The following is a 21,328-nucleotide window of genomic DNA, read 5'->3' as shown; positions in this document are numbered from 1 at the left end:
TGTCTGGTGGAGAGAACAAACAGCCATAAATTACCAACTGTCACTAGCTGGGAAGAGGGCAATAAATGGATGCTGGCTTAAAGCAAAGCCAATAAAAATGTGTTAAAGGTCAGTCAGATGACCTACAGCCAATGACGCTGGAATGCAATATTTGAATTGGTAAGGGATGAATATAAAAGGTGGCCACTTTGAGCATGCTATCAGCGATAACTCTCTCAAGAGACCCACCAAAACAAGGAGAAACCCCCACACTAAGACCCTGGCGGAGAAAGGATCAATCATCTGGCCAACAGAGATCCCCTATTTCAGTGTTATAAATTGGACAAGTGTTCTGAGTGAATATTGGTACAGAGGAAACTGAAGGACATGTTCTAAGTTGTTGGCCCGGGGTCATCATAGTTATGTTATTGTTTGTGCATGACAATAAAGTGTGAGCTTCGATTAATTACAAGTTGCATTATGAATTTCCTTACCTAGTTCCGTTGACGATCGGTTAACACACCGAATCTATCTAAGTCCTTCTGCAACCTCCCTGCTTCCTCAACACTACCTGTCTTCCATATACCTATCTATCACAAAGCCAATAATTCCACCATCGAAAACAGTGATGCATAGTGTAAAAAGAAGTGGTCCCAACACAGTCCCCTGTGGAACACCACTCGTCACTGGCAGCCAACCAGAAAGTACTCCTCTTATTTCTACTTTTTGCCTCCTAGCAATCAGCCACTGCTTTATCCATGCTAGAAACTATTTTGTAATACCATGGGTTTTACCTTGTTAAGCAGCCTCATGTGTGGCACCTTGTCAAAGGCCTTCTGAAAATCCATGTACACAACATCAACTGATTCTCCTTTGCCTATTTTGCTTGTTATTTCTTCAAAGAACGCCAACAGATTTGACAGGCAAAATTTTCCCTTGAGTAAACCATGCTGACTATGGTCTATTTTATCATGTACCTCCAAGTACCCTAACATTTCATTCTTAATAATCGACTCCAACATCTTCCCAACCCCTGAAGTCAGACTAACTGGCTTAGTTTCCTTCTTGCCTCTTTCCCTTCTTAAAGAGTGAAGTGGCATTTACAATTTTCCAGTCTTCCAGCACCAATTCAGAATCTAGAGACTCTTGAAAGATGATTACTAATGCCTCCACAAGTTCTTCAACCACCTTTTTCAGAACACTGGGGTGTAAAACATCTGGTCCCGATATCTACCTTCAGACCTTTCAGTATCCCAAGAACCTTCTCTTTAGTGATGATAACTTCACACACTTCATGACTCCTGACATCTGGAACATTAACCATACTGTGAGTGTCTTCCACAGTGAAGAGTAATGCAAAATACTCATTGAGTTCGACTGTCAAAATGCAGTGGAGTTCCTCCCGCATTTTGTGAGTGTAATGGGTAGGTGTGTGATGTGACTGTGTGTAGTTGTGTGTGTGAGACAGTGTGTATAGGTATGTTGTGTGAGTGTGACTGTGTATACATTTGTGTGTGTGATTATGTATATACCTGTATGTGTGTGTACGTGTGTGTGTGGACATGTATGCATACGCATGTATGTACTTGTGTGCATGTGTGTATATCTGTGTACATGCATGTGTGAGACAGTGTATACGTGTGTCTCTACACTGTGTGTGTGTGACTGTGTGTATATGTGTGTGTATTTATGTGTGTGACAGACTGTGTATACATGTGTATCTCTGTATGCGTGTGACACTATGTATTTGTGTGTGCGTGTGTGTGACACTATGTGTGTTTGTGTGTGCATGTGTGTGTGTGACACTATAAGAGTGTGTGTGTGTAAGAGAGAGACACTATAAGAGTGTGTGTGTGTGTGTGTGTGTGTGTGTGTGTGTGTGTGTGTGTGTGTGTATGACTGTGTATGTGCCCCTGCTCTGGGAGTCAGCTCCCCACTGGTACCTGTGACGGTGAATGACAGCGTTGAAGACTTTCCCATCTCTCCAACTGCTGGTGAAATTGTCACAACGCAGATCACGATATCCCTCCACCATCCGTTGGGACCACAGCAGCAGCTTTTCCTTGGCAGTCATGTCATCAGACTGACCGCACACCTGGATGTCCGATATCTACAAACACAACATATCAGTACCAGAATCCCATACTATCCCGAAAGTATGACACCTCCCCCACTCACAAACCAATCAGTACAAGTGTCCCGTATTCACACAAAACACTGGCATTACACACACACACACATATATATCAATACCAGGAACCCCTGTACTCTCCAGAAGAAATCTAGAATACAAGAGCAGGGATATGATGCTGAGGCTTTATAAGGCACTGGTGAGGCTTCACCTTGAGTATTGTGAACAGTTTTGGGCCGCTCATCTTAGAAAAGATGTGCTGGCATTGGAGAGGGTCCAGAGGAGGTTCACAAGGATGATTCTGGGAATGAAAGGTTATCATACAAGGAACGTTTGATGGTTCTGGGTCTGTACTCGCTGGAATTTAGGAAGATGAGGAGAGATCGCATTGAAACCTTTCAAATGTTGAAAAACCTAGACAGAGTAGACGTGGAAAGGATGTTTCCCATGGTGGGGAAGTCTAGGACAAGAGGCACAGCCTCAGGATAGAGGGTGGTCCTTTTAAAACAGAGCTGCGGAGAAATTTCTTTAGTACGGTGAATTTGTGGAATTTGTTGCCACAGGCAGCTGTAGAGGCTAGGTCATTGGGTGCATTTAAGGCAGCGTTTGATAAGTTCTTGATTGGACACACATCAAAGGTTATGGGGAGAAGGCTGGGGAATGGGGCTGAGGAGGGAAAAAGAAAAGGATTCAGCCATGATAGAATGGCAGGCCAGACTAGATAAGCCAAATGGCCTAATCCTGTTCCTAAGTCTTATGGTCTTTCTCTTCCTCTTCTTCTCTCCCCCATCCTATCTCGCTCCCCCTCTCTCCCTTCTCTGTCTTAGTCTGCACTATAGCCCCCGGCGAAGGCTTGATTTTCCTGGCCTGCTGTACAACTTTTCCGGAACTCCCCATTCCATCTCTACTAAAACCCTGAGCTGCTGACACAGAGAAGCTTTCAGCAAACAATGACTGCTCTGTGCTATAGAGGAAAGTGTTCATCACATACTTGTTCAGAGAAACTCAGCCCCACCCAGTGCGGGTGCAGGAATGGACTACCAGCATCTCTCGTCCCAAGTTAGAGTCATAGAGACATCGAAAAGTACAGCACAGATCTAGTCCATAGCGGGACATTTACATAGAATATAGAATAGTACAGCACAGTGCAGGCCCTTCGGCCCACAATGTTGTGCCAACCCTCAAACCTTGCCTCCCATATAACCCCCCTCACCTTAAATTCCTCCATATACCTGTCTAGTAGTGTCTTAATTTTCACTAGTGTGTCTGCCTCCACCACTGACTCAGGCAGTGCATTCCACGCACCAACCACTCTCTGAGTGAAAAACCTTCCTCTAATATCCCCCTTGAACTTCTCATCCCTTACCTTAAAGCCATGTCCTCTTGTATTGAGCAGTAGTGCCCTGGGGAAGAGGCGCTGGCTATCCACTCTATCTATTCCTCATTATCTTGCACACCTCTATCATGTCTCCTCTCATCCTCCTCTCTAAAGAGTAAATCCCTAGCTCCCTTAATCTCTGATCATAATGCATACTCTTTAAACCAGGCAGCATCCTGGTAAATCTCTTCTGTACCCTTTCCAATGTTTCCACATCCTCTGGTAACCAACTGGAAAAGGACTCTTATTTCCACTCGCTGCCTCCTGCCTGTCAGCCATTCCGCTACCAATGCCAGTATCTTTCCTGTAACTCCATAGGATTTTACCTTGTTAAGCACCGTATCAAAACACCTGAAAATCCAAGTAAATGACATCCACTGCCTCTTCTTTGTCCACCCTGCTTGTTACTTCCTGAAAGAACTCCAACATATTTGTCAGGCAAGATTTCCCTTCACAGAAACCATGCCGACTTTGACTTATTTTATCATTAGTCTCCAAGTACATTGAAACCTCAGCCTTAATAATAGACTCCAACACTTTCCCAACCACTGAGTTTAGGCTAACTAGCCCATAATTTCCTTTCTTTTGCCTTCTTCCCTTCCTAAAGAGTGGAGTGACATTTGCAATCTTACAGCCCTCTGGGACCATGGCAGATCAAGTGATTCTTGAAAGATCATGACCAATGCATTTGTTATCTCTTCAGCAACCTCTCTCAGGACTCTGGAATGTAGTCCATCCAGCCCAAATGACTTATGCACCTTAAGACTATAAGATATATGAGCAGAAATAAGCTATTCGGCCCATCAAGTCTGCTCTACCATTCAATCATGGGCCGATCCAATTCTTCCAGTCATCCCCACTCTCCTGGCTTCTCCTCATACCCTTTGATGCCCTGGCTGATCAAGAACCTATCTATCTCTGCCTTAAATAAACCCAATGACTTGGCATCCATGGCCACTCGTGGCAACAAATTCCATAGATTTACCACCCTCTGCCGAAAATAATTTCTCCACATCTCTGTTCTAAATGAATGTCCTTCAGTCCTGAAGTTGTGCCCTCTTGTCCTAGACTCGCCCACCATGGGGAATAACTTTGCCATATCTAATCTGTTCAAGCCTTTTAAAATTTGGAAAGTTTCTATGATATCCCCCCTCATTCTCCTGAACTCCAGGGAATACAGCCCAAGAGCTGCCAGATGTTCCTCATATATAACCCTTTCATTCCTGGAATCATTTTCGTGAATCTTCTCTGAACCCTCTCCAATGTCAGTATATCCCTTCTAAAATAAGGAGCCCAAAACTGCACACAATACTCTGTGTGGTCTCACGAGTGCCTTATAGAGCCTTAACATCACATCCCTGCTCTTACATTCTATACCTCTAGAAAAGAAACCAACATTGCATTCGCCTTCTGCACCACCGACTCAACCTGGAGGTTAACCTTTAGGGTATCCTGCACAAGGACCCCCAAGTCCCTTTGCATCTCTACAATTTGAATTCCCTCCCCATCTAAATAATAGTCTGCCTGTTTATTTCTTCCACCAAAGTGCATGACTATACACTTTCCAACATTGTATTTCATTCGCCACTTCTTTGCCCATTCCCTTAAACTATCTAAGTCTCTCAACTCTACCCGCTCCTTCACTTATCTTTGTATCATCGGCAAATTTAGCCACAAATCCATTAACCCCATAGTCCAAATCATTGACATACATCATAAAAAGCAGTAGTCCCAACACTGACATCTTGTCAAAGGCCTTCTGAAAATCCAAGAACACCACATCTACCGCATCTCCTTTGTCTACCCTGCTTCTAATTTCCTCAAAAAATTGCAGTAGGTTAATCAGGCAGGATTTTCCTGTCAGGAAACCCTGCTAGCTTTGGCCTATCCTGTCATGTGCCTCCAGGTATTCCGTAATGTCATCCCTAACAATCGATTCCAACAACTTCCCAACCACTGATGTCAGGCTAACAGGTCTATAGTTTCCTTTCTGCTGCCTCCCACCCTTCTTAAATAGCAGAGTAACATTTGCAATTTTCCAGTGATCTGGTACAATGCCAGAATCTATCGATTCTTGAAAGATCATTGTTAATGCCTTAGCAATCTCTCCAGCTACTTCCTTCAGAATCCGAGGGTGCATTCCATCAGGTCCGGGAGAGTTATCCACTCTAAGACCATTAAACTTCCTGAGCACCTTCTCAGTTGTAATTTTCACTGTACATACGTCACTTCCCTGAGACTCTTGAATGTCCGGTGAACTGTAGATGTCTTCCACTGTGAAGACTGATGCAAAATACACATTCAGTTCCACTGCCACCTCTGCATCTCTCAGTACAATATCTCCAGCATCATTTTTTATTGGCCCTATATTTACCCCCAACTCTCTTTTACCCTTTATGTACTTAAAAAAGCTTTTAGTATCTTCTTTGATATTAGTCACCAGCTTCCTTTCATAATTCATCTTTTCCTTCCTAAAGACCTTAGTTTCTTTCTGCAATTTTTTTAAAAGCTCCACAATCCTCTATCTTCCCACTAGCTTTGGCTTCCTTGTATGCCCTCTCTTTTGCTTTTACTTTGACTCTGACGTCACTTGTCAGCCATGGTAGTGTCCTTCTTCCACTCAAAAATTTCTTCTTATTTGGAATATATCTGTCTTGCATCTCCCTCATTTTTCACAGAAACTCCAGCCATTGCTTCTCTGCTGTTCTTCCTGCAAATGTCCTTTCTCAGTCAATGTTGGCCAGTTCCCCTCTCAAGCCATTGTAATTTCCTTTATTCCACTGAAATACCAACACATTGGAATTTAGTTTCTCCTTCTCAAATTTCAAAGTGAACTCGATCATATTGTGATCACTGTTCCCTAAGGGTTCCTTAACCTTAAGCTCTCTTATCACCTCCGGATCATTGCACACCACCAAATCCAGCACAGCCGATCCCCTAGTGGGCTCAACAACAAGCTGTTCTTAAAGAGCCATCCTTTAGACATTCTACAAATTCTCTCTTGAGGTCCAGTACTGACCTGGTTTTCCCAATCTACTTTCACGTTAAAATCCCCAATGATTATCATGCCTTTTCTATCTCCTGCTGTAATTTGTAATCCACATCACGGCTGCTGTTTGGAGGCCTGTATACAACTGCCATTAGGGTCCTTTTACCCTTGTCATTTCTTATCTCAACGCATAGAGACTCTACACCTTCTGATCCTATGTTATCCCTTTCTAATGATTTAATATTATTTTTTATACGCAGGGCCACACCCCCCTCTGCCAACTAACCTATCTTTCCGATACACAGTATATCCTTGGACGTTCAGCTCCCAATGGCAGCCATCCTTTAGCCAAGTTTCAGAGATCTGTAGCTGAATTTCAAGATCGGCCATTTTATTTCTTATGCTGCGTGCATTCAAATACAACACTTTCAGTCCACTATTTGTTGCTTTCTGTTTTAACTGCACCACGCCTCTATTGCCCTGTAACTCATCCCACTGGCTGTCATTATGCCTCATCTCCTCGCTGTCCTTTCTATCATTTCTGTTGCACGCTATCTTTGATTTATTTCTGTTTTCCCCTTCCTCAGCCCCATCATTCTGGCTCCTGTCCCCCTGCCAAATTAGTTTAAACCCTACCTAACAGCTCTATTAAACCTGCCTGCTCGGTTATCGGACCCCTTTTAGTTCAGGTGTAACCCGTTCTTTTTTTTTTAAACAGTTCGTACGTCCCCCAGAAGAGGCCCCAATGATCCAGGAATCTGAAGCCCTGCCCCCTACACCAGCCTCTCAGCCACACATTAATATGCCTGATCATGGTATTCTTGCGCTTGTTAGCACGTGGCACAGGCAGCAATCCTGAGATTACTACCCTGGAGGTCCTGCTGTTCATCTTGCTCCCTAACTCCCCGAATTCTCTCTTCAGGACCTCCTCCCTTTTTCTACCAAATAAGACTGAAAGATTACAGAGAAAAATTACAAGGATGTTGCCCAGGCCTGGAGGACCTCAGTAATAAGAAAAGATCGAATAGCTTAAGAGTTTATTCCTTAGAACGTAGAAGATTGAGGGGATATTTGATAGAGGTATACAAAAGGGCGATAGATGGGGTAAATGCAAGCAGGCGTTTTCCACTGACGTTGAGTGAGGCTACAACTAGAGGTCATGGTTAAGCGTGACAGGTGAATGTTTAAGGGAAACATGAGGAGAAACATAACTCAGAAGGTGGTGACAAAGTGGAATGAGTTGTCAGTGCATGTCATAGAATCAAAGAAAATTACAGCACAGAAGCAGGCTCTTTGGCAAATCTAGTCCAAGCCAAAACCATTTAATCTGCCTACTCCCATTGACCTGCACCAGGACCACAGCCTTTCGTACTCCTACTACCTCCCATCGACCTGCACCAGGACCATAGCCTTCCGTACCCCTACTATCTCCCATCGACCTGCACCAAGACCATAGCCTTTCGTACCCCTACTATCTCCCATCGACCTGCACCAGGACCATAGCCTTCCGTACCCCTACTATCTCCCATCGATCTGCACCAGGACCACAGCCTTTCGTACCCCTACTATCTCCCATCGACCTGCACCAGGACCACAGCCTTTCGTACCCCTACTATCTCCCATCGACCTGCACCAGGACCCCTACTACCCAGACTGATCCAAACCTTGCCTGAACATGGGCATTGAGCTTGCGTGCACCACTTGTACTGGCAGCTCGCTCCACTCTCACAAGCTTCCCCTCATATTCCCCTTAAACTTTTCACTAGTCACAGGCCTCTAGTCAAAGAGGCAACCGTCTACTATCCAGTGTAAATGCTGAATTGATTTCAATATTTTGGAAAAATTTGGATGGATTCATGGACGGGAGGGATATGGTATGGGTGCAGGTCCATGGGACTAGGCAGACTAGTGTTTGCCATGAACTAAATGGCTGAAGGACCTATTTGTATGCTGTAGTGTTCTATGACACATGGACACAGACAAACTCCCAAACAGACACACACATCCGAACATACACACACACTAACACACACACACATTCATACCCACATCCACAGACCTGGAAATGCAGGATGATGGTCCAGATCAGACCCAGTGTGAGTTTGGGGTTCCCGTCAGCAATGTCATCATTTCGGATGTTAACCAGCCGGACCTGGAGTGACAAAAGCAGATTTCAGAGAGGAGGGAGGACGGACATGGGTGGGTGAAGAGGAAGGTGGTTGGAGGAGGAGGGAGAAGGGGAGAAAGAGAGGGTGGATGGGGGAGAAAGGGGGAGGAGAGGGTGGAGGGGGGAGGGAAGACTGGATGGGGGAGAAGAGGAGTAGAAGATGGACGGGGTGGGAAAGGGTGAGGAAATGGTGGATAGGGGGAAAGGGGGAAGGGAGAGCGTGGATGGCAGGAGAGGGGGAGAAGCAGTGGGTGGATGAGGGTGGACTGTGGACGGGGAGGGGAGAAGGAAATGGTGGATGTGGGAGGGGAGGAGAGATGGTGGACGAGGATGGAAGAGGGGAGACAGTGGATGGGGAAGGGGAGAGAGGGGAGACAGTGGATGGGGGAGAGGGGAGACAGTGGATGGGGAAGAGGGAAGAGGGGAGACAGTGGATGGGGAAGGGGAGAGAGGGGAGAAGGAAATGGTGGATGTGGGAGGGGAGGAGGAGATGGTGGACGAGGATGGAAGACAGTGGATGGGGAAGAGGGAAGAGGGGAGACAGTGGATGGGGAAGGGGAGAGAGGGGAGACAGTGGATGGAGAAGGGGAGAGAGGGGAGACAGTGGATGGGGAAGGGGAGAGAGGGGAGACAGTGGATGGGGAAGGGGAGAGAGGGAAGACAGTGGATGGAGAAGGTGGAGAAATAGAGGGTGGTTGGGGGAAGGCGGAGAGACAAGAAGGGGAGGGGAAGTAGGAGCGGGTAGATGGTGGGGAGAGGTAAAGAAGGAGATTGGACAGTGTTAGAGGAGGAAGGGCGAGAGGGTGGACGGGGAGGAGGGAGAGGAGGGTGGAGGTGGAGTGGAGATGGAGACGGTGGAAGGGAACAAAAAGGTGGTGGACAGCGAGTGGAGAGGTGGAAGGTGAGGAGGAGAAGGAGACGATGTACAGAAATGGGAAGAGAGAGAGGCAGAGGGGAGAGGGGGTGAGGGGGAGATGTAGAGTGAATGGGGAGGGGTGGGTGAACAGGTGAATGGGAGGTGGAGAGACAGGATGGAGAGTAGGAGGGGTGAGGGGAGACAGACGGGGTGGACAAGGGGAGAGTGAGAGGCGGAAGTTGGACAAGAGGTGGGGGAAAGGGTAAGGGAGAGGAAGGGTGTGTGTGGTGAAAATGGAGGGGTGATTGTGGATAATGACGGGGAGCATGGGCTGGAGGGGGAGAAGTGGAGGTACAGGGGAAAGGGAGAGCAGATGGGGATGGGGAAGTGATGTCCCCTACCTGCCGGTGCTTCAGATACTCCAAGGCGATACCAACATTCTGCAGTTTGTGGAACCTCATTCGACCCTTCTCTCGAGGCTGAGGAAGAGAAAACAGTGGTCACTCAGACGGTCACTCCCCGTTGTACCCGGTCACTCAGACAGTGGTCACTCCCCATTATAACCAGTCACTCAGACAGTGGTCACTCCCCATTATAACCAGTCACTCAGACGGTCACTTCCCGTTGTACCCGGTCACTCAGACAGTGGTCATTCCCCATCATACCCGGTCACTCAGACAGTGGTCATACCCCATTATAACCGGTCACTCAGACAGTGGTTATTCCCCGTTATAATCAGTCACTCAGACAGTGGTCACACCCCGTTATAACCGGTCACTCAGCTAGTGGTCACACCCCGTTGTAACCGGTCACTCGGACAGTGATCACACCCCATAATAACCAGTCACTCGGACAGTGGTCATTCCCCGTTATAATCGGTCACTCAGACAGTGGTCACACTCCGACAAAGCCAGTCACTTTGGGACTGTGGTCACTTCTCACCACAAGCCCATAAGATGTAGGAGGAGAATTTGGCTATTTAGCCCATCAAGTCTGCTGCACCATTTCGTAATGGCTGAATCATTATTGTCCTCATTCCCATTGTCCTGCCTTTACCCTGTAACCTTTCACACTCTACCCAAGAACCATCAACCTCTGCTTTAAATATACTCAATGACTTGGCTTCCACAACCATCTGTGGCAACGAATTCCACAGATTTAACACCCTCTGGTTAAAGATCCTTTCAACGCCTACTCTATCTCGGCTTTTCAATATTCAATAGGTTTCAATGAGGTCTCCCTCATTCTTCTAAACTCAAGTGAGTACAAGCCCGGAGCCATCATAATCCCTTTCATTCCTGGGATCATTCTCGTGAATCTCGTCTGGATCCTCTGCAATGCCAGCATGTTTCCTTGGATAAGGAAAGCAAAACTGCTTACACGACTCCAAGTGTGGCCTGAACAACGTCTCAGAGAGGGAAGGGTGGGTCCACTGGGAGGGTGGACACTGGGGAGAGGGGGGAGGTGGGTCTGTTGGAAGTGTAAGCACTGGGGAGAGAGGGGAGGGTGGACACCGGGGAGACAGGGTAGGGTGGACACTGGGGAGAGAGAGAGAGGAAGGTAGACATTAGGGGGGGAGCATGGACACTGGGGAGAGGGGAGTGTGGGTCAACTGGGACTGTGGACAATGAGGAGAATTGAAAGGGTGGGCACAGGGGAGAGGTGAGGGGAGAGGAGAAAGTTGATCCATTGGGAGTGTGGACACGAGGGGGGGGAGGAGAAAGAATTCTTTTATCATTCAGAAAGAAAACACATTCCAAAGATCAATGATTATGGCTATAAATGAATTCTCAGCTCTCCTTGCCTCTTGGCTTGGTTTTGGCTCAGGTTTACTTACAATAACCACTTACTTCCAGGGTACCCAGGTCCGGCTTGGTATTGAACAATAAACTGGGCTGGGTGCAGCATTTTCACTGAATACTGCACCTCTCCGTTACCCAGGCAGTAACAGCTCTCCAAAATACCAGATGTAGTCTGTGGTCTCATCTCACTCTCCGTGCCACCCCAACCTGTGTGAATCAGTCACTCAGATAGTGGTCAGGCCCTGTCATACCCGGTTGCTCCGACACCGGTCAGTCCCTGGCAAACCTGCACTCTCCATGCCTCCTCAACCTGAGTGAATGGGAGGGAGTGTACCAATAAGAACCCAGGACAGGTTTGAGGCAAAACACTGCTCTCACTCACAGTTCCCAACCTGGGAACCAAATGCAACCAAAGTCCACTTGCTGCTGCGCAGTGACCGATAATCTGAGCTGAAATATTAGCTCTGCAGGGACAGCGTTCAGTGTGGTGTGGGGGGAGCTTCATTCACGATGTAAGGAGCTGCCCCTGCAAAGCTTTTCAGTGACAGAAATGATGACATGCAGTAGCCACCCACTCACACACAGTTAGACACCAACACACACACATGGGGGGGGGGGTGGAGCGTATGTGGTCACCCAGACTGGACACTGCTCGAGCAGCTCCACAGATACTGGCTCCAACCAACAATCAAACAGCCAGGCAATGAGATGGGAAGGTCCTGGCCTGTTACCAGAGGTCAGTTGAAATCTGTGATGGTCTGACCGTGGGGACAGGCATGCGGCAGAGGTTCCAGGCAGACACACTCACCAGACGCCTCCTCATCTCTCGTTCCTTCCGCTACACAGCAGGAGCGGTGCAGGAAGGGGCAGGGGATAAAGTGCAAAGGTCATAGGTAAGGGAACAATTCAGCAAACAATACAAAGCAGGAGAAGAAAGAAGCAGGAAAGAAACCCCAAACCAGGCCCCTCAGGGTGTGGAATGGGCACTGACCTGAAAAGTGACCTCAAGCCTGACCCCTCGGGGCATGGAACAGTCACTGACCAGGAAAGAGACACCAATCCGGACCCCTTGGGGCACTGACCCAAACTGACCCCACTCCAGACCTGGACCACCCCAACACCCCCCAGACCCAGAGGACTGCACCCCCCACTCCCAGATCTGGACTGACCTAATCCACCCAAAAATCCCCTCTGCTCACTAAACCCCACTGAAGGGCAGCATCCATTGCCCTCTTCCTCTGTACTTACCCTCCAGCCTCATCTTCCACCTCCCTCCGTCCTCACTCTGCTCCTCCATCCTCACCCTCACCCTCCATTCTCACTCTTCTCCCTCCACTCTCTCCCTCTGTCCCCTCCTATCCAGTCCCTTCCCTGCGCAACACACATAGAAACATAGAAAATAGGTGCAGGAGTAGGCCATTTGGCCCTTCGAGCCTGCACCGCCATTCAGTATGATCATGGCTGATCATCCAACTCAGAACCCTGTACCTGTCTTCTCTCCATACCCCCGATCCCTTTAGCCACAAGGACCATATCTAACCCTTCCCCTGTCCCTTCCTTGCAGAACCCACCTGTCCCGTCCCTGTGGCACACACCTGACCCTTCCCTGCCTGTCTCATCCCTACGGCACACACCCATCCCATCCCTGCCTGTCTCACCCCTGCGGCACACACCTGTCCTGTCCCTGCCTGTCTTGTCCCTGCAGCACACACCCGTCCCGTCCCTGCACCCACCTAAACACAGAAGAGAGGCTTCAACACAAAACCAACAATCCCACATTGAGACCTTCAGAGCAAAAAGAACACTCGATGGAGACCCCCCCCCCAGTGACAGAGTTGCCACAGTGAGGGAGCGAAATTTCCCACACAGGCACATCTGTGTGTGTGTGTGTGTGCTATTTGTTGAGGGAGGGGGAGGACAGGTGGGTGCTCTCTGCTGATGAAGGGGGAGGACAGGTGGGTGTTCTCTGCTGAGGGAGGGGGAGGACAGGTGGGTGTTCTCTGATGAGGAAGGGGGAGGACAGGTGGGTGTTCTCTGCTGAGGGCGGGGGAGGACAGGTGGGTGTTCTCTGCTGAGGGAGGGGGAGGACAGGTGGGTGTTCCCTGCTGAGGGAGGGAGAGGACAGGTGGGTGTTCTCTGCTGAGGGAGGGAGAGGACCGGTAGATGGTCTCTGCTGAGGGAGGGGGAGGACAGGTAGATGCTCTCTGCTGAGGGAGGGGGAGGACAGGTGGGTGTTCTCTGCTGAGGGATGATAGGGCAGGTGGGTGTTCTCGCTGAGGGATAATAGGGCAGGTGGATGATGCCTGGATTTTTGGTTAGTTCAAACCTGTTAGTAGGACATTGTGGTGGAGTTGCAAAAGCAAAAGCAAAAGCAAAAGCTAAAGACAAAGTTAAACAAAGAATTCACTCTCCAAGACTCACCAATGAATCTCCTGAGAGAACTTCAAGCAGCGAGATCAAGTTATGTCCATCACGCAGATCTTCATACAGGTCATCGATACTGCGGTGGGCCTGGCAAAAATAATGGAGTGTGATCACTTCCCCAGATAGACTACATACTGATCCTATCATGATGCTTAAAATCTCCACCCCACTTAACTCAACCCAACCTGACCTGGCCCAACCAAATCCAACCCAACTCAACCAAACCCAACCTGTTTCGACCAAACCGAACCCAATCCAAACCCAACTTGACACAACCAAGCCACCCTGAGCCAACCAGAGCCAACCTGACCAAACCCAACCCAACCCTACCCAAAAACACCCAACTTGACCTCACCAAACCCAACCCCACTCCATGAAATACGACCAAACATGACCAACCCGAACACGACCTAACCCAACCAAACCCAATCTGACCTGATCCAAAACCACCAAACCCAACCCAACCTAACCAAACATGATCCAACCAAACCCAACCAAACACAACCTGACCCAATCAAACATGATCAAACACAACATGACCAAACCCAACTCGACCTGACCCGATCCAAAAGGACCAAACCCAACTTAACCTGACCAAACCCAACCCGATCCGACCCGACCAAGCCCAGCCCAATCAGATCAAACCCAGCCCACCCAACCAAACCCAACCCCAGCCCATCAAATACCACCAGACACGACCCGACCAAACCCAACCTAATTTGGCCAAACCCAACCTGATCAAACAAGACAAAACCCAACCTGACCCAACCTAATCTAACCCGACCAAACCCAACCTGACCTGATCCAAAATGACCAAACCCAACCCAACCCAACATGATCCAACCAAACCTAAACCAACCCGACCAAACACAACCCTACCCAAACACGATCAAACACAACATGACCAAACCCAACCTAACCAGACCAAACCCAAACCAAACTGACCCGATCTGACACAACCAAATCCAACCAGACCAAACCCAGCCTAATCCAATCTGACCTGATCCATACCCAACCCATTCAAACCCAACCCAACCCAGCCTGACTCAATCTAACATAACCTAACCCAACCTGACCCGTCCATGCCCAACCAGACCCAATCCATACCCAGCCAAGCCCGACCAATCCCAGCCCAGCCTGAGCTGACCAAAAGCCCAACAACCAACCCAAACCACTCCACCAAACCTGACCAGACCCAACCAAACCCAACCTGACACGATCCAACAAGACCAAAACCAAACCAACCTGATTCCACCAACCCAACTCGACCAAACCCTCCCGACCTGACCAAACCCAACCCGAACTGACCAACTCAACCCAACTAACCTGACCAAACTAGCCAAAGCCAACTTGACTCGACCAATCAAGACCCAATCCGACCAAGTCCAGCCAGTAAATCCCACCACCTCAATGCTGGTAGCAGCCTGGGTCACAATGTTACTTTCCACTTGCGCATCCCTGAATATTGGTTGTAGTGGATGCAAACATGGACTGAAACAGTTACTGAGGGTTGCAAATGGAACTGACCAGACCACCATCTCTGTCCTTTTGGTGGAAGAAAGGTCATGATGAAGAGCTGAAGATTGCTGGGCCTGGGGCACTGATCTGAGGGGTTCCTGAGTTGATACCTGGGAGGACTGACCTCCAACACCTTAATTCATGACAATGGAAGACGGCAGCAATTGGACTGTTTCCGCTTGGTAACATCAACTAGGTAGCTTGCTACTATGTTTAATGATGTCAGGACAGGTGCAAGTGAGAGATTTGCAAGACAACTTCAGGGCCAAAGCACTGCTTATGCCATACTTGGAGAGCGCAGTTCGAGTCACCACACCACAGGAAAGATGTGGTATTAATAGAGAGTGCTAAGAGACTCACCAGGATGTTGTCTGGAATGGAGAGGGGTAGTAATAAGGAGAGACTGGATAGGCTGCAGATGCTGGAATGAGGAGCAACAGATCAAACACCCAAAAAGATTTCTGCCCAGTTTCTTTGTATGTTGCATTGCACATGCTGAGGAGTGGCTACAGGAGTGACAGATCTTTCTCAAAGCGGAGGGGAGTTCACCACTCTTAAACTAGGGCTAGTCATTGAAGAGAACGGCAAGTCCCAGTGGAGTACTGTAGGACAGAAAGACCCAGGGGTACAGCAACAGAGTTCACTGAAAAAGGACACAGGTAGGCAGGGTAATGAAGAAGATATTTGGCACGCCGGCCTTATCAGACAAGAACTGAGTATTTAAATTGGAATGCCATGTTATAGTTATAAAAGTGAGGCCACACTTGGTGTAGTGTGTGAGCTGTGGTTGCCCAGCTGTGGGAAGGGTGTCAGTAAGCTGGAAGGTTTGAGTTATAAGGTGAGACTGGATAGACTGGGACTGTTTTCTCTGGAGTGAAGGAGGCTGAGTGGTGAAAAATAAGTTTATAAAAAACATGAGGGACATAGAGGGGATGAATGGTCACAGAATTTCCCCAGGATAAGGGAGTTTAAAACTTGAGGGTTTAAGGTGAGAGGGGGGAGATTTAAAGGGGAGCTGAGAGGTATATTTTCCACATATCTATATGGAATGAGCTGCCAGAGGAGGTGGAAGCAGGTACAATAATGACATTTAACAGGCACTTGAACAGGTTGACGGACAGAAAAGGTTCAGAGGGGTATGGGCCAAATGCAGGCTAATGGGACAAGGTCAGCGAAGCATCAGGGTTGGCATGAATGAGTTGGGCCAAAGGGCGTGTTTACATGTGATTGAAGTGTCACATATAAACCGAGTCAGGAGTCAGCTGAAATCGCAATGCTTCAATGTGATCACGTTTTTTTACAGTCTTCAGCAGGTACAAGCCTGTCTCCGATTCAACGGTGACCCACCCACTCAGTTACAGATCACCCTAATGGAGGAAGTGTTGGGGGTGATGGAGCAGGAAGGAGGTGATGAGGGGCAGCAGGGGAGATGGAGCAGGGATGGTCACTCTGATTGTGGGAAGGCTGCGTGATGGAGTGGGGGAGTGACAGAGCAGAGCGTGGAGCAGGAGGTGAAGCAGGGGTGGAGGGGACCCACTCCTTGAGGGTGGGGTCGGTAGAGGGAGGATTAGTGAGAGACAGAGGACAGGGTTAGGCACGGCCAAGGAGTGGGAGGGTTCCCCTTTGGCAGAGATGCTGCAGCAATGAACATGGACAGAGACCAACAAAGACCATCACCTACCTCAACTCTCCAATGCTACAGGGGAAAAGTGGGGGTGGGGAAAGAGACAGGGTGACAAAGAGGAGGAGGAAAAGAAGGGAGAGAAAGAGGGACGGAGGGGTATTAGGAAGGAAAGGGGAAGGAAAGATGAAAAGAAGGAATGTGAAAGCAGAGGTAGACAAAAAGGGTGAAGGGATGAGACGGAGAGAAGAAAAGAAGAGCATTGAGAATGTTAGTATCTATGTAGAGAAGATAAGTTGCATAATGCCAGCAGGACCCACTGGCAGCAGTTTCCCACAGCATGCAGTAGTATATGTGCAGACACACAGGTAACTGGTAAACTTGTCTGATTCTGGGACACACCCTTCACCTGGAGAGATTATCAATCTGCATCTCACCTGTACATCACCCAGAGAGATTAACGATCTGCCTCTCAGCTGCCCTGCTCATTCCCCTGGATCTAGATGCTTTACAAACTGATGGCCAGGATGGAAGAGGTTAAGATAAGACCATAAGACATGGGAACAGAATTAGGCCATTCATCCCATTGAGTCTGCTCTGCCATTCCATCATGACTGATCCTGATACCACTCAACCTCATACACCTGCCTTCTCGCTACACATTGACCTTCTACCTGCACTGAGCTCCCTCTGGGATCTAGACTCTCTGTTCCAACACAAGTTCAGGAACCTTCCTCAAACATCTGTCTGGAGCTTCCTATATGACCCTCCTCCTCCCTTGCCTGGAGCCTTCTGTATGACGCCTCCTCTCACAGTCTAATCAAACTCAGTTTCCTCCAGGAAAGTGTTTGTTGCTCATCACTGTTCCCAGAACACATGAACTTATATCTATTTAGATTAAACTCCACCTACCACTTCTCAGCACAATTCACTGATATCGCCCTGTAATCTAATACCACCCTCCACACTGTCTACAATTCTATTCATCTTTGTGTCTCAGTCTTACTGATCGCTCCACCAGTTTGTTCCCCAAACAACAATCCTATGATTCAGCAGGTTTCATTTCCTAAATTGAGGTCAAGTACAGCCTCTTTTCTGGTAAAATATAATTTCAAATAAGTCACTTTCAGGTACAAAGTTATTGGATGACTTGTCCTGGGCCCAGCACATTGACACAATTATAAGGAGAGCAGGCCAACATCTAACAAATTTCGACAGATGTACAGTTCAAATTTTCCTGACTGCTTGATCATGATCTGCCAGAACAATCTGAATGTGCTGAAAAGTAATTAGCTGCAGAGTAGTGTACTCTGCACAATAGATCACAGGCACATCCTCCCACCATCAGTATTATCTACAGCAAGCAACATCCATCAGAGATCCCCACCACCTTCTCACAGCGACCATCAGGCAGGAGGTACAGAAGCCTGAAATCTCATGCCACCAGATTCAGGAACAGTAACTTCCTTTCAACCATTCATGAAGTGACCAGCAAAACCCAAATCACTGCAGTTTAGCAATACTATGACCAATTTGATCACTTTGAATTAAAACAAACTTAAGAAGTGTTTTTCAAAGCTCTAATTGAGGTTTTTCTTGCAAAAATTGTGTATAATTTATGTTTGACCTTGTGAATGCTGCTCTGCACCTGTGATGCTGCTGTAGTTTTGCATCGCACCTGTGCACACATGGACACACCTGTGCAGATAACAATAAACTCCACTTTCACTTCTAACTTTTAAGAAATTCACAGTCACTACTGGAAAAGTTAAAATTCTCAAACTAAAACCTATGGCATTTGGACCTTCTGTGATTCCTGCTGATGACAGTCACAGTATCATAGAATCACTGGGGCGGGGGGGGGGGTGGGGGGAAGAAGGGGAAAGAGAGCATGTTTATGTGAGGGGAGTTGGGGGTGTTTGGGGTTTGCAAATTTTCATGTGGGGGATTGATTCTTTCAACTGCTTATGTAGTATTCTGCATTTTATGGCTATCTGGAGAAGACAGATCTCAGTTTTGTATTCTGCATACATACTTTGATAATAAAAATTAACTTCTGAGCCTCAGTAAATATACTTAAGACAAGGTTGGATAGATTTTTGCATAGTAGGGGAATTAAGGGTTACGGGGAAAATGCAGGTAGGTGGAGATGAATCCATGGCCAGATCAGCCATGATCTTATTGAATGGTGGAGCAGGCTTGACTGGCCGACTCCTGCTCCTATTTCTTATCTTCTTATGCCCCTCTTATGTTCTCTTTGGACCTTTGTACAGCCCACCTGCCCCATTACTACTCACACACCGTTTCATCCATTGCCCACTCCACCAACCCTATCACCACCCACAAACGGTCCATTTGTCACTCCATTACCCCACTCCACCAATCTCATCACAATCCGTATGTGGTCTGCAGTGCCCCTCTCCACAACCCTCCCAATTAGTCACTTGCCTCCCTCAGTCCCTGTCCCACCCCCATGACTCACCTTCATCAGGTGTTTGTTGACCCATTTGGTGAATGTTTTCTTCTGGACTCTGTCCCGTTCATCTGAAACAGAAGTTTTCATTAACATTCACACTACAGTGTGGTGAAACTGGCAGTGAGGCCACTAATACCACAGGTAACACCATCTTCTGTGGGGCAAAACTCCCAAATGTGTATAAGCCCCTCCTGAATGAGTTGGAAACACACTTCTCTCCCCCCGCCCCCCCCCCGCCCAGACTGGGTTATACAACCCTCCCTACTAGGACAGAAACCCCTCCTGACTGGGCCAGCAGCCCCCTCAGATTATTAAATCTTTGTAACTAGGACAGAAACCCCTCCAGACTCGGGCAGAAACACCTCCCAGACTGGGTTATAAAACCCTCCCTACTAGGACAGAAACCTCTTCTGACTGGGGCAGAAAAAACATGTCCATCAGACCAGTCCCCCAGTGCTACTCATTCCCAGGCTGAACATATTTTACATCTGGTTTGATGCACAGAACAAAGTGCTAGCGAGGAAGGCACCCCTCTCCATCTGGCTGGAGCTGAGGTGAGGAATACCCTGGCCAGAGTCAATCCACACAAAGCCGTGGTCCAGGTCCAGTACTGAAAGAATGCTCACCAAGTGATGAACATGCTGACAGATATATTTAACATCTCTCTGGTATAATCCATCATCCCCTCAGTTTTGAAGACGACAACCATCATTCCACTGTCAAAGAAGGCGGTGGCAACCTGCTTAAACGACTATCATCCAGTGGTATTGACATAACCATTATGAAATGTTTTCAACAGCTGGTCATGGAGCACACTAGAGCTTTTTTCCCAGCTTCACTGGACCCTTTCCAGTTTGCTTACCGCTCAGCTCAATACATTGATGTTGCAATAGCCTCTGCCCTTCACTCTGCCCTTTTCCACCTGGAATATGGGGTCTAATATGCTGGTTTGCTGTTTATAGACTTCAGTTTGGTGTTTAACAGCATTTTACCCCAGAAAATGGTGGGGAAACTGTTTTTGCTGGGTCTCAACACCTCCGTCAGTAACTGGATCCTGGATTTGTTAACAGAAAGGCCACAGTCAGTCTGTGTGGGCAGCAACAGCTCTCGTCCTGAGCGATGGCTCTCCCCAAGGCTGTGTGCTTAGCCCACTGCTGATCATACTGCAGACGCATGACTGCGTTGCAGGATTCAGCTCAAACTGAATGGAACAACAGTGGTTGGCCTCATCAACAACAATAAGAGGGAGTACTGAGAGGAAGTGGAGCAGCTGCTGGACTGGTGTGAGTACAACAACCTATGGACAAGAAAGGAAATCATTGTGGACTTTGGGAAGGTACAGATGAACCATCCCCTTCTGCGCATACATGGCTCTTCCACTGGGAGAGTTAACTGCACCAAGTTCCTGGGAGCTGACATCACCTCTCTGAACATGAAGGCACTGCAGTGTTTCCACTTCCTGAAGAGACTGAAGCACCACCATCTTAAGTGAATTTTACAGGTGCAGCATTGAGAGTGTCCTAACCAGCGGCATCTCCATCTCCTCTGGGGGCAATTGAGCATTACTCTGGAAGTCCCAACAAAAGACTTTGAGAACGGCCAAGAGAATCATAGGGTACTCCCTACCATCCATTGGGGATATTTATCAGGAGCGCTGCACAGTCAGGGCCCTCAGCATTATCAAGGATCCCATCCATCCAGCATTTGCTTTGACTTTCCACCATCAGTAAAAACAAGAACAGTCAGGACGGGTAACAACTTCTTCCCTCAGGCCATTAGGCTTCTGAACTCCCTGCCACATCGCATTTGAAGTGTTACTGAATAATCTGTACTGTACCTTACAGTATTTAATTTATGCACTTTGGTTTACCTATGCTTAAATCATTTGTAGATTTATTTCTTACTTTTCGAAGTTATTGTGTGTTATATGTACGTTATGTATACTACTATGCTTTACAGGCTGGTCCAAAGAATCATTGTCTCAATA

At 47.8% G+C, this 21,328-nt stretch overlaps 1 protein-coding gene across 16 annotated transcripts in view; it reads right to left on the bottom strand.

Moving 5' to 3' along the window:
- Nucleotides 1-21,328, bottom strand: part of plecb (plectin b) — a 348,566-nt gene that overhangs the window by 150,883 nt on the left and 176,355 nt on the right. For 8 of the 16 annotated variants that reach the window (XM_063044747.1, XM_063044753.1, XM_063044758.1 and 5 more), the window contains 6 exons: nucleotides 19,348-19,409; nucleotides 16,926-16,940; nucleotides 13,724-13,813; nucleotides 9,902-9,979; nucleotides 8,537-8,629; nucleotides 1,923-2,089 (listed from right to left, as the gene is read on the bottom strand). In XM_063044747.1, coding sequence (XP_062900817.1) covers nucleotides 1,923-2,089; nucleotides 8,537-8,629; nucleotides 9,902-9,979; nucleotides 13,724-13,813; nucleotides 16,926-16,940; nucleotides 19,348-19,409 — 505 coding nt within the window. The remainder of the gene's footprint in view (nucleotides 1-1,922; nucleotides 2,090-8,536; nucleotides 8,630-9,901; nucleotides 9,980-13,723; nucleotides 13,814-16,925; nucleotides 16,941-19,347; nucleotides 19,410-21,328) is intronic. The other 8 variants (XM_063044748.1, XM_063044756.1, XM_063044759.1 and 5 more) reach the window with 1 other exon arrangement.

The sequence above is a fragment of the Mobula hypostoma genome, chromosome 3 (genome assembly GCF_963921235.1).
Source record: "Mobula hypostoma chromosome 3, sMobHyp1.1, whole genome shotgun sequence".
Taxonomy (NCBI): domain Eukaryota; kingdom Metazoa; phylum Chordata; class Chondrichthyes; order Myliobatiformes; family Myliobatidae; genus Mobula; species Mobula hypostoma.
Note: the sequence above shows the minus strand (reverse complement) of the source record. Positions and strands in the feature narration are given on the sequence as shown.